The sequence below is a fragment of the Neoarius graeffei genome, chromosome 4 (assembly GCF_027579695.1).
Source record: "Neoarius graeffei isolate fNeoGra1 chromosome 4, fNeoGra1.pri, whole genome shotgun sequence".
Taxonomy (NCBI): domain Eukaryota; kingdom Metazoa; phylum Chordata; class Actinopteri; order Siluriformes; family Ariidae; genus Neoarius; species Neoarius graeffei.
In genome coordinates this window covers 82,732,773-82,747,095 of record NC_083572.1, presented here as the reverse complement: position 1 = coordinate 82,747,095, position 14,323 = coordinate 82,732,773, and the positions used below count along the sequence as shown (strand labels likewise).

Below are 14,323 nucleotides of genomic sequence, written 5' to 3'. Positions count from 1 at the left end.
ATGGCCTTGTGGAAAATTACCCTTCTGGATGAGTGTGTAAAGGGGCATACTTTCATATAAAAAAAAAAAACACGAAATTGGTCCAGGATATGCACTTTAAGACATGAAGTGTCTTAATGAAGTCAACTTTTGATTAGCAGGCTGAGGTCAAATGCAGAAAAAAATGTAGAATAAGAAATCGTTGAGACAAGAGAACTAGGACCATGGATATGGGAGCCACAGCTTAGAAATGCAGTTTCAACAAATGCAAGACTTCACAAAGATTTATACACAAACACAAATAGGAGCACAGAGCAACACACAGAAACAAACATGTTTAAATAAATTCTGACTGTCCGGTACGGGAGGCTAAATCCAAAACGTTAATCAGGCAAAGGGTAGGGTGAGGCACAAACAGAATATCAAAGGCAGAGTGAAAAACAAGAACGAGGACTCAGGAAACAAGGCTTGGTAATGCGTACTGACGTAGCGTAATACTTCGCACTGATCATGCATCAGAACAGTCCTTAAATAGGTGCACATATAGCTCCTTAATTAAGTTCAGGTGCGCATTGTTAATGGTGCGCGTGCTGGAGTCCACTCGACGCACGCACAGCCCAGGGCGCCCCTTCAGGTGCACGCGCCACAGCGCACAGGACTGACACTGACACTCCTGAACTGAAACATCGATTTTTATTCTGATATTCAATGGGATGAAATGTGGTGTCTTCAAGACTGCAATGTAAAATAAAAAGCAATGCAGAGGCTCCACAAAAACTACAGTATATAAAGTGTAATACAAAATTACTGTTCTTACAAAGCAATTTCAGAAGATATGGGAATTAAAGGTAGACACACAATTATTTTTGTTTAGTGGACTGAAAACGACTGAATTTGAATCACAGACTTCCAATTTTATTAGTTTTTTGTTGTTGTTGTTAATAGAACAATTAATTAATTTAGGGCCACAAATTCTCCGCTATTTTTTCCTGCTTCACCATGACCCAATTCAAGATACATCATACATCATGTGGTGGGCTTTCCCCGTTCGCGCAAGGCATTGTGGGATACAAATTTGAAACAGGAGAGAAAAATTGAGGACGTGAGTGTGCAAATGAAACGTGAAAGACCGACTACAGTAACAGAAAGCGAGAAGAAAAGACGTTATGTTGCAAAGGAAAGGAAACGCAGGACCAAACTAATAAATATCGGCAGTCAGCGAGCACCTCGGTGTGATCAGCTGTTCGTTTAGCAACAAAATGATGTAACTGTCAGTGTACGGTCAAGGTAAACCTGCACACGGACTTCCTCCGTCTGCTTGACTGCGCGACGCGAGCGATTTCATGCACATTATTTGCTCGGGAATCCCCTCAAATTAAATAACTTCCCAGCCACAGAATAGTCTGATATTCTGTAAGATATTCCAGAAATAAACATATATCACAATGACCAAATTTCAGAGGGAACTAAATTTCACTGATTTTATGAAATCAAAAGGCTGTCTAGCTTTAAGAAGGAACTATTAACTACTTTAAGTATACACTTTTCCTTGAGTACTTTTACTTGAGTATTTCTTTCACCTAATGCATCTTCTTTACTTTTTAGTCACTGCAGTTGAAAACACTACTTCAGTCCATTTTTCTATAATTATATACTGTATTTCTAAAGTCATAAGGTGACATTTTAGCAGGCAGCTTCAAGAACTTTCAACAGATGTGACAGCAAGTATGAGACCTTGCTGTAATCTATTTATGGATATGTACACTTTGTACACTAAGGCAGTTTGTCTTGTGACAACTAGCCATCAGAATCCAGCTTGTATTTTCAGAGGTAATTTTCATACTGGATAACATTAGAGACATTAGGAATAAAGTTGTTGTTAGTTAGCCTTAGCTAGTATTTTCCTATGTATACTTCTAGTAAATTGAAGTTTATACTTTTCTTATTCAACTTGAGTGAGCTTGACAGTGTACCCTAGCTTTTTACCAGCGTATTTATTTAGATGAGTAATTATGCTTTAAATTAAATTAAGAATTTCAGTACTTTTACATGGGTGCAAGTTTTCCGGCATGTGCCGGAAGCTCCGTTTTTTTTCGGTTCTGAAAAAGTCATTTTTCCAAATCGTGTAAATCCGTTGAGATTTTTGGGGGGGTATAGGGGTGGCTCTCTCACTGTCTCACTCTCAGCGTATTGAGGTATTTCACCCACGTGACCAAGTCACGTGACGCAGCCATTTTGGACGGCACGCTTAAGTCCTTCAGTGCAAGGCGGTATGAGATGGTGGAGACCTTTGCACATTTTAACAAGAAAGTAAGCTGTGATTCGTGTTAAATTGGATCTGTCTTTTATCACAAACACTGTACCCAGCCTTGGTATGGAGCCCTGTTTATTTATTTCTGTGTCCCGTTTCTTTCTAGCCTCTGTTATTGCGTTTTATGTCTGATGTCTGCTACATGCAACCCTAGACAAATTAACACTGCCTTGTTTCACTGCTCAGATGGGTTAACAAACACTGACCCATTTACTTTTTGCTATATATTTTATCAAAATTGCGTTAACTGATAAATTAACCTGAAATGAAATGATCACTGCAAAGTCTGGAGTACTCTGTTGGCTCCCAATCCTGTCTCTTCACAGCTGCAATCCATTTGGCCCTCTTGTCTGGGTCAGTAGGAAACCGGTAGTGATGTGTCGGTCGCGAACGATCCAGTTCAAAGAGCCGGCTCTTTGAAGTGAACGACGGGAGCCGGATCTTCGGTGGGAGCCGAGTTGGGGAGCCGAATTAGTTTTTTGTCCTTAGGTGCCTCAGAGAGAGAGAGACTTAAACAAAAAAAGTTGCTGTCTGATTGCGTCTTTGTGTTGTCTATTACCATTCAAAGGAAAAAAAGTAGCATGGTGTACGCCTACTTTTTTTGGTTGGGGGGGTTGATGTCATTCACAGCTGCGAAAATACGAAAATTGGTGTAATGCTTAAAGCTGTGGAGCGCAGCGGAGAGGAGTCTGTGAGGCACCTGAGGAGGGGAAAATCAGCTGTGTATTTTATATTGGTAATATAACACAGTTTTGCATTATGTTTGTGAGAAAATAATTTATAAATTGGTAAGTAAGTTTTATTTCTATAGCTAGAACATTGTTACACTGCTATACTTTACAAAGCTTTACAATGGCTACAAAAACTAAAAAATAAAATGGAAAACATCCTATTGATAAAATATAAATAATAATGTAATTAATTAACTAGTTAATTGCAGCAATTAAATCAAAAATAAAATCTCAGGAGCCGTTTGGGAGCCGAAAGAGCCGGCTCCTTATAGTAAGAAGAGCCAAAAGAGCCGAAATTCCCATCACTAGAAACCGGTAAAAGGAGCATCCTGCACGCTGTCCCTGTCTGTTGTGGCAGCCCACAGCACAACAAGCAAACACCATGGTTATTTATAGAGTGCTTACTGACAAATTAATCTATTCTAGGTGTCTGTAACACGTTTTTTTTCGAGCTGGTTCTCCCTCTCTGTCTGCAGTGTTAGTATGTAGCTTGACGTTCAAAATGGCGGACACCGGGGCGTCACGTGACCCTGTGACGTCAGGTGAAATACCTCAATTACCGGGTTACCGTGGTACAGTCTCTGCACGAGACAAATCTTTTCATCTTGTCGTCGCCACAAACCTCATTCAATTTATACGCCGCTCACCGACGAGCGGTCCTGACTAGCCCGTTGTTTCACGGTGTTATACATGTGTGATATCATGTTTCATGCACGTAGCACGTTGTTCGACCAAATCAACACAGCTATTCCCATGAGTCGCCGTTTCTTTTGGTGAAAGTTAGAATGGTGCTTTTTGATTGGCTCACTGTTAACTGCCGTCCAATGAAACTTCAGCTTTTATAATCAGTCTTATTTCGCTTCCCTCCCTTGCGACAGATCCAAGTGCTTTGCTTCTGGTTGCTAATCAGAATATGTCAAAATGAAGTTTTTATCGGAAGGCTTCAATACAAAAGAATTAGAAAAGACGTCTAGAAATAAATGGAGATGGGAATGGTTAAGCGAGTGTGACAAAAACGGTGACAAATGGGGGAATATGGCTGAGAAAACCGGACGTCCCGGGAGTTGCGTATTGTGACTGCTGTTCAAAGACTATCAAGTACGGCTCCAGCGGGAAGAAGGGACTTAAAAGTCCCGCCAATGAGACTAATCACTTTTCTGATTTTTGTGCTATGTAGTAATAAGTGAATTCAAAACATTTATTGGTGATTTAAATTGTCATCTGATATTGTGTGATGTGCAAATGCAATGTGCTTTCTTCTAGAATTGAAATTATTCATCACAAATATCTGCTTTTATAAACTTTTTTTTTTTTTACATTTGATTACCTTTCAATTATTAAATAAAAGTAAAGTAGGTCTTGAAATAAGTTTGTTAGCTTTTTTATCATCTTTTCTAATGTGGTTGTTAGGTTGAAAAACTCATTTGTAGTCAGTAATCGATTATAAAATATAGATATTTTTGTATATGGAAAAAGCTAAATCTTGTTATTTGCTAAAATCCAGGAGTTTCTGAGGACATCAAGACATGTGGCTCCTTATTTTAACTCAAGCTGTGTATATATTGTAAAAAAGGTATCACAGCAAAAGCATATTAAAAATGGTTGTTTCAACATTTAAGTAAGTAGTTGCTAGATGTTTTGAAATATCAAGCCTTGTACTTGAAATATTGTTATTTCAGATGAATTGATGAAATGTATTAAACATTTGATGTGAATATGCAAATCATATAACTATTAATGGGCGGCACGGTAGTGTAGTGGTTAGTGCTGTCGCCTCACGGCAAGAAGGTCCGGGTTCGAGCCCCGTGGCCGGCGAAGGCCTTTCTGTGCGGAGTTTGCATGTTCTCCCCGTGTCCGCGTGGGTTTCCTCCGGGTGCTCCGGTTTCCCCCACAGTCCAAAGACATGCAGGTTAGGTTAACTGGTGACTCTAAATTGACCGTAGGTGTGAATGTGAGTGTGAATGGTTGTCTGTGTCTATGTGTCAGCCCTGTGATGACCTGGCGACTTGTCCAGGGTGTACCCCGCCTTTCGCCCATAGTCAGCTGGGATAGGCTCCAGCTTGCCTGTGACCCTGTAGAACAGGATAAAGCGGCTAGAGATAATGAGATGAGATGAGAGATGTTTGCATGAGAGACAACCATTTTAACTTGTAATTGAAATTTTTTTCGAGCCCTAAGGGGAGCTCACCCCCCTTTGTAAACCCCCCCCCCCCCCCGCATAGCTATGCCATGCACGTCTGACTTTGTCAGACTTTTCAGGTTTTTGAAAATTTTATACTTGCACCCATGCTTTTACCACCTCTGACTTTGATACCACAGTACATTTTGCACACTGGATGGTATACGCTCACCAGCCACTTTAATAGGAACTTGTTTTTGATTCTAAGATTCCTGTTCTTGGCTGGCAGGAATGGACCCCAATGTGGTCTTCTGCTGTTGCATGCTGAGATGCTTTTCTGCTCACCACGGTTGTAAACCGTAGGTGCTAAAGAAGGCAACTGGACTTGCTTGAAATTCTTGAAGACGTTTCACCTCTCATCCAAAAGGCTTCTTCAGTTCTGTCTGACTAGTTGGGGGTTCCAGGTATTTATCCTCTAGTGGAACAAAAGCAAACCTAAGGAGAGTCATTGAGATCACATAGGTCATTGACACTCTCTATAGGTGTTAGGGTCACTGGAGGCCGGGTGTGAATGGTGTTAGCAGCCTAGAGGGTTGTTAGGGTGATCTGTGGGGTGATTTCCAAGTGACCGCAAGCTGGCCTAGTGGTTAGCATGTCCACCTCTCGATCAGGAGATCGGGTCATACCAAAGACCATCATAAAAATGGTACCTACTGCTGTCTGGCAAGGCACACTGCAATACAGATGCGAGTGGGGAAGACAAACTCTCACGGTTACCAGAGGACCAGCCCCCCCCCCATCCACTGTAACCCTAGTTGTATAGGCGAGAGACGGAGTGCTATCGAAACAGAGATCAGCACCGCACCCATATGCCTCAAATAGCCGGTTAGTACTGGGACAGGAGACTGCCTGGGAAGACTAGATTCTGGCATGAGAGGGACTTTGAGTTTTTGATGTTTGAAGTGAACATTAACTGAAGCTCTCGATTTGTATCTGCATGGTTTTATGCATTGTGCTGCTGTCAAGCAATTGGCTGATTAGATAACTGCATAAAACAGCAGGTGTATGGGTGTTCCTAATAAAGTGGTTGTTGAGTGTAGGTATATACACAGTACACATTAAAGGCCAGATATTCTAAGAGAAGTGTTAACTACAGACTTCTCACTGACTGTTTTGGTGGGTTACTAAAAATACACATGCATGTCTTGTGTATTTACTATGTGTTTGATGCCATATAAAATTAATTTATCCATGTTTTCCTGTTATAAAATATCATTAACCAGGGTTACAGGTTTCAGAAAAATGTCCAGTCCAACTACATGTAAAAAACACAATGTCTGAAGCAAACCAAAAGGTAGTATTTTAAAGTGGTCCAATCTGGCAACCCATAAACTTGTGTCTGTTTCTCCTTCCCCAGTGAAATTTTTGTTATTCACTGGGAACGATTCCTGCTCCATGCTTCTCTATTAGCACTTGTTGCAATTCTGTTGACCACTAGGTGCAATAATCTCATCTCTCATCTCATTATCTCTAGCCGCTTTATCCTTCTACAGGGTCGCAGGCAAGCTGGAGCCTATCCCAGCTGACTACGGGCGAAAGGCGGGGTACACCCTGGACAAGTCGCCAGGTCATCACAGGGCTGACACATAGACACAGACAACCATTCACACTCACATTCACACCTACGGTCAATTTAGAGTCACCAGTTAACCTAACCTGCATGTCTTTGGACTGTGGGGGAAACCGGAGCACCCGGAGGAAACCCACGCGAACACGGGGAGAACATGCAAACTCCACACAGAAAGGCCCTCGCCGGCCCCGGGGCTCGAACCCAGGACCTTCTTGCTGTGAGGCGACAGCGCTAACCACTACACCACCGTGCCGCCAGGTGCAATAATAATAAAGCTAAGTGGGGCAGTGAGCTTGCTGTCCCTGTGATTGCTCGAGGAAGGTGAGAAAATCAGTGGAACATCAGCTATTATTCTATCCACATTCACTGGATATGAGCAGTCATGCACTCTGATTGGCTACTCTACTACTAGGCTATCAGCTCATATACCGTGAGTAGAGAAAAACAAAATGGTGGAGCGTGTTGCTGAACCAACCGAGGACAAAATAAAAACTCTACTCTACACAAAAATTGCGATCAAGTATTTAAAAGAAACATAAATAGCTAAAAGAATATAGTCTCTTATATAGAGAATATGGACCTATAAAAGAATATAGACCTACCATCGAGGAACAGAAAGGAATTCATTTAGATCTTAAGTGAAGCTTTATACTAAACCACCATTATTATGAGAATGTGTAATAAGCCTCTGTTTGACCTTGGTTTTTGAGCTCTATTCAGTCTCTATACGTAGGCTACATTTACACACAATCAAAAATCCTTCCAGTTTATTTGACATGGTAATGTGTGCCAGCCTACTGGGAGACTCAGTTCTTCAATACAATGAAACTGAATGTCTGTGCCAGTTTCCAACACCAGGCATGCCTTGGGCATCAAGCTGCTCAGACACACACTATGAGCACAGAGCTGCATTCCCGGTAAACATGGCAACATAGAGGCTCAGTGGACAGAAAAAAAAAAAAACAGACCTCAAGAAGATAACCGATAATGGGGTTCATTTTTAATAATGTACAAAGTATTAGGATTAACGCTGGGATTTTTTTAATGCTGATGTTACAGTAGATGTAGATATATAATGTCTACAGTTTGGAATATTAAAGATCAATGATGGTATCAATATTGTAATGGCTTTATGATGGCAGGAGATTTTAAAAAAATTTTGAAAGAGATCAAAAAGTGACATTGTAGGTGTATAACCATAAAGCAACCATAAATCAGGATGCCTTTTGCCTTTGTGCATAGACTCTCTGGTGGAAATATAAGACGTCATGCTCCAAAAGCTACATCACTTTAACTCACTTGGAGTATTAAAAAAATTTCTAATGTCAATACCAAAGGCAAACGGCTTCATCTTTAAAATGTACTTTTTAATACACTTGAGTGCTTTCAAATTCATGTGGTTCCTTATGAAGATTCTACACACAAGGGCTTCGGAAATTAAAGTAGGATGGTTGCTTATGAATAACCAAAAGACCTGTATTTCCAAAAAAAAAAAAGTTTACGGCCAAGACTCATCACTGGTTCAATGAATAATCTCAAGTGGATGCCGATGATTGTACCAATGAACTGCTGCTGTAATCATAAAGACTGTCCTGGGCTGATTCTTCCTTGCAAAATGCTAATAATGAGCATCCTTTCAATACTCTTTACTTTCTCTTCCATACCTGTATTCTGTAATATTTATAATCCATGTATCTGGTGTCACCCAGAAATGGTTCTCTTTGGTTCCTCTGAAGGTTTCTTCCTCATGTTATTGCTAAAGTACTATACAAATAGAATTGGACTGAATTCCAGGCATTACATTTATAAACTTTCTTAAGTATGACTGTGTACATTATACATTTTTATTTGTAGAAGTTAAACTGGTATACTGGTAAAAGCTCAAATGCTTAAAGGGATAGTTCGGGATTTTTGACATGAATCTGTATGGCATCCCCATCAATAGTGTCGTGCAAACACACTGACTTACCCCTGACAGCATCCTCTGAGTCCAGTTCTTGTCCAGTTTTGGTCCAGACAAAAGTAGTCCGGCAAGTTTGTTGGGGTCACGAAAGTAAAACGTTTTTCATCTCAAAACAGTATGTGTTCAAAAGAGTGATATATTTGCATCACAAAACCGTTGTCAAATAAAAAGTCAGACCTCGAAATCGCTTGGCACTATTTTCTCTCCCTTCTTATCACTGCGCGCTGCCGCCAGGTGACAGCGAAATGCAGACCCACTAAGCTGGTGGGAGACCAAGGCTGCACTCTATCCACGGCTTACACACGTGATGGCACGGAGGATGTGTATAGTGGCAGCATCTGTCCCCCCAGAGAGGATCTTTTCAAAAGCAGGACAGATTATAACTGAGAGGAGAAATAGAATCAGAATTAACTAGTTAATTGCAGCAATTAAAGGAATAGGTAGGAAAAGGAAGGCGCAAAGACACCGCGCAGCGCCTGAAAACGGGTTTTCAGGCGCTGCGGACCCGTTTTCAGGCGCTGCGCGGTGTCTTTGCGCCTGCAGCGGTGCTTTGCCTGTGCTGTGGCTGAAAATAGTTCCAGATATAAATTGGTCTAGTAAATCCCTTCGTGTTAATTTGCATTGATATGTGTACTCGATGTGACTGTACAAGTCATGAGAAATAATTATAAACAATCTTGAGTTATTTAATTCACTTTTGTAACGACAATGCTAGCTGGACACGCCTGATTACAGTGACTACGCTAAGCTAAGCTAACCGGGGCGTTTATAGATCAGGACAATGGCTGGGTCGGCTACAAAACGCTTTGGCTCACTCATCCAACTCTAGGGACTGCAGGGACTGACTCAATTTCATCTGAGGGTGGCGTATTCCTTTAAATCAAAAATAAAATCTCAGGAGCCGAAAGAGCCGGCTCCTTATAGTAAGAAGAGCCAAAAAAGCCGGCTCCCGAAAAAGAGCCGAAATTCCCATCACTAGTAAACAATGAATGAAACAGCCGTGGCTGTCACCTGGCGGCAGCGCGCAGTGATACCGAGGGAGAGAAAATAGTGCCAAGCGATTTCGAGGTCTGACTTTTTATTTGACAACGGTTTTGTGATGCAAATATATCACTCTTTTGAACACATACTGTTTTGAGACGAAAAACATTTTACTTTCGTGACCCCAACAAACTTGCCGGACTACTTTCGTCTGGACCAAAACTGGACTCACAGGATGCTGTCAGGGGTAAGTCAGTGTGTTTGCACGACACTATTGATGGGGATGCCATACAGATTCATGTCAAAAATCCCGAACTATCCTTTTAAGGTTATAAACAAAAGTGGAGCAACTAACTAAATAAATAAATAAATACTATTCCTTCGCACCACTGACAGGACTACTTGCTGTGGAATCGTCTCGGGGCAACACTAGCTAATGGAGACCGCAGTGAGGAGGCAGTGGAAGCGTACACCCGAGCGCTGGAGCTCCAGCCTGGTTTCATTCGCTCTCGCTACAACCTGGGCATCAGCTGCATCAACCTGGGTGCACACAGGTCTGGGAGTTCTGACGTTTATTTCTCCTATGTTCTTACATTTTTAAAACATCATCTAACAACACAACAGCATCCCAGTTAGCCATAGCATATGACTGAATTTGGAATGCTTGTATTCAATGATTTGAATGTAAGATTTTATGAAAGGGCACAACACGTGATGAAGACGGGAGGAATATTAGCACTGACTACAATCAATTTCAGAATTATTACTGTCCTTCGTTAGAGAACTGAAGGCAAATTTTTTATAATCAAAATTCTATTTCTCAATTTATTAAATATAGGAATGCATTTCTGACAGCTATTTTGTCACTGCTATAGCAAGTTATGAGTGTTTGAAATATGCTATGTAATATATATCAGTCCATATGTCAAAGCAATGGCCGTAAACGAGATTCGTTGAGACCTGTGCGAGACATCGTAGGACGGAAGTAAAACGTACAGCAGAAATCAAAGTGACCAACATCTGCCAACATTGTCAAAAGACACGTGCGCCCTCTTTCGAATGCTGATGTAATCAAGCTGGAAGTTTTGTTTGTTTGATAGCAATCAGGAAAGTTTGAAAAAAGTAGGCAGTAATCGTCATTTAAACTTGTTTTTGTGCAATATTTCGTTTGGAAAACAGTTTTCAAAATGGTGGCACTGACACCTGGCTGACACTTCACATTTTGAAGTCTCGCACAAGTCTTGTGAAGATTGCGTGGATAAGTGACGCCTGCCGTGGACCAAACGAACTAAATTCATCATGGCTAAAAACCGAATAGGCCGATAAGTATAATATTTAATTGCAATTAGTTGCCAATATGAATCATGATATAAGGTTACTAAAACTGAAAACATAATTGAATAACACGTCAATTAAGAAATAAAGCAAGTTTAAAAATGACTTCAGTTCTCCTTTAAAATGAACAAAAATAAATGTACAATACATGCAAATGCCTTAAATATTTACGTTATTCCACAAAATCGAGTCATACATGAGCCGATGAGGCGCATAGCACCGAGTCGGCTATAAACCATGTGTGACGAGATTGAATGGAATAACTGTTTTATTCTATCCACATTCATTGGACTTTGAGAAACCGAGCATTTTTATTTTTTGCAAATACATTAAATAAAAACTTTATATAAAACGTCCGACAAAATTATTTCCGCACAGAATGTAAACAATCCGGCAAAATGACAGTAGCAATTTGTGAAAAATGCTATAATAATTCTTGAAAAATAAAAAAAAAGATATGTTCTTATCAAATACTTGTATTCCATATTTTGTTGCCTTTTTGTATTTTGGGGGGTTTTGTCTTCAAGTAGCTTTTATTTCATCCTCAGTTGGTTCAGCAACACGCTCTGCCTCATATACTCACAGTATATGAGCTGATAGCCTAGTAGTAGAGTAGCCAATCAGAGCACATGATTGCTCATATCCAGTGAATGTGGATAGAATAAATGGAGATATTGTTAGGCTTATTTAATCTGTCTGTACTGAAGGAATTGACAAAGTATGATCTTGGAATGTAGACCTCTGCCGCACATCCGGGAGCAGATAGTCACTGATACAAACACAGCTGCTCAGAGATGTTTCTCAGTTGTCAGTATTGTAGAACAAACATAAATATATAGTCACATTCAAGAGTGTGTTGTAGCTATGTGGTTGGATGATGATTTAATTAACAAAGCTAAGTTATCTATGTATAATGTAAATGGGTGATGAAGCATTACATCACTGGTTTAGACTACACTACTGTATGAAAGAAGAAAGACATGATGTACCATTACCTCACCTGTCAGGATCATAATCTTATGAAAAGAAGAAAGACATTACTGGTCAACATAACCTTCATTAGGCAGAGATCAGAATGTGCAAGCAAAGATAAATCTCAAAGATTTAACTAACCAAAACAAGTAGCAATCAGAAAGGCCTGTACCAGTTTCAAGCATGCCAAACACACATTACAGAGCTCGAAATTCATATATTTTTTTCACCAGCCAGCCGGACTAGTTACCTTCCAAAGTAACTAGCTAAACAGAAAATCAACTAGCCAAAATTTGTTCATGTATGAATTTTACTTCTGTCAAAAATAACACAAAAGAGAGTAGTTACCATTGTTCATGGCTAATGTGCATTTATTTCAAGACCCGAGTATTTTGATACGGTTTTGGGGTTTTTTGCACACTTTACAAACTGGCATTTGCTGTTCCATGTCCTCCTCGCGATATCCAAAAAAAATGCCAGATGACTGACCCCTTACTAGTTCTTTTAGGAACCAATTTGTCCGCTTCCATTTTTAATTTGTCGCTGAAATTGACAGAGCTTACACGGTAGCCTATGCAACACCAGTGATTGCACAAACTGAGTCAGCGCTGTAAACCGAAACTAGAAAATCTTCCCGCAAGTTCCTTTCAGCACCGAGATGTCGCCCGGGATTGGTTGGCGAATGTGTGACGTTATTGGGGGGTTTTTTTATCCTTAGGCAGCCTCTCATGTTACTGCCTGAGGGACAGGGAGAAAACCACCGGAAAAGGTTTTAAACAAATGCAACAAACACGAAACAAACGCAAGTCGGCAGATGACCACAAAATACTCAATAGTTACGATATAATAATTATATGTATCTCACACAGAATTTTCGGAGATATATTGAGTATATTCGATATATCGCACAGCCCTAGTCTGAATCTTCGCTTCATATATATTTTTTATTTTCAACTAGCCAGCCAGGCTGGCTAGTGACAGGAATTACCCGCCAAATGGCAAATTAAGTTACCTCGGGCGACCGGACCACCGCGAATTTCGAGCCCTGCATTATCAAATTAGCAAAATACTTTTATGTTATGTATACATTATTTTCAAACCTAAAAAATATTTTCAGCAAAATTATGGTTTCAAAATTACTAGCATCCATCTCCTTAATACTTGGTGCAGCCTTCCCTGAACAGAATAACAACCATTATGCCTCTTCCTGTAATATCTAACAAGGTTTGTGAACACTTGTAGGTGGATCTTGGACCACTTCCTTCATACTCTTTATAGTAAGCGTAGTGCCATTATCTTGTTTAAAGGTCCATCTCCAGCCAAGTTGCAGCCTCTTAGCAGAGGCAACCAGGTTTTAGCAGAATTCAAGCAAAAGTTTCAGTATCATGTGTTCAATTCTTGGCATTTCATCTTTTGTTGCAGGGAAGCTGCCAGCAACTTCCTGACAGCATTAAGCCTGCAGAGGAAGAGCAGGAGTCAGCAGCTCTCACACCAGGTCATGTCTGGAAACATCTGGGCAGCATTGAGGATAGCACTCTCAATGTTGGACCAGCCCGAGCTCTTCCAGGCAGCAAACATTGGGGACCTGGACTTACTCATGAGGGCCTTCAACCTGGACATGTGAACTGGCAAATATTTTTGACGGAGTATAAGCCAAGAACCCAAAGTCCTTCAACTGGAGGAAGCAGAAACTGTTTTACCGAAGACATTTTTAATTTTTCTTTCGCAGAGCACCTTTACATTCCTGAGAACTGCACCGCAGTATACGATTTCAGAGAAGAGCACAATGTCTGGAAGATTGTAGAAGTATGCCTTAGAGAAGATCTTAGTTAGTGAAGTCTTGCCAGGTGGATGATGGATGTGTTGGGGGGAAAAAAGAACTAGGGGGGGGGGGTCTGTAACTCCAAACAGTTACGTTTCTGTGTCTCCTGTATGATGAAACGGATGCAGATCTGTATTGTCAGATAGATCAAAGCAATAGTTTGAACTTGTTTAGTGCTACAACCTACAGGTCCTATTTTAGCATTTTCTTAAATGTAGTGCGAGAAAAGAATTTCTGTTCTTTGCTGCAGACCAGACTGTAAAGCCTTATTTAAAATGCATGACAAACAGCTAGTAACATCAGAGATCTTATGGGGATGATGGCAGAACCCACAAAATATATGCAGGTGACTGTCCTCCACAGTTCCATTTGACATAAAGTTATGCATTATTGCATCGTCTTAAAGCTCATTTTAAGACTTTTGCTGCATGTGATGTGACGAGTGTGAAAGTGTCCAAAAAAAAGAAACAAAACAAAACT

General features: G+C 40.5%; 1 protein-coding gene across 2 annotated transcripts in view; it reads left to right on the top strand.

The window, feature by feature from the left end:
• pex5la (peroxisomal biogenesis factor 5-like a) overlaps positions 1–13,881 on the top strand; it is a 197,590-nt gene extending 183,709 nt beyond the window's left edge. For both annotated transcript variants that reach the window (XM_060918341.1, XM_060918340.1), the window contains exons 14-15: positions 10,111–10,268; positions 13,444–13,881. In XM_060918341.1, coding sequence (XP_060774324.1) covers positions 10,111–10,268; positions 13,444–13,645 — 360 coding nt within the window. In that variant the 3' untranslated portion in view covers positions 13,646–13,881. The remainder of the gene's footprint in view (positions 1–10,110; positions 10,269–13,443) is intronic.
• The last annotated feature ends 442 nt before the right edge of the window (positions 13,882–14,323 follow it).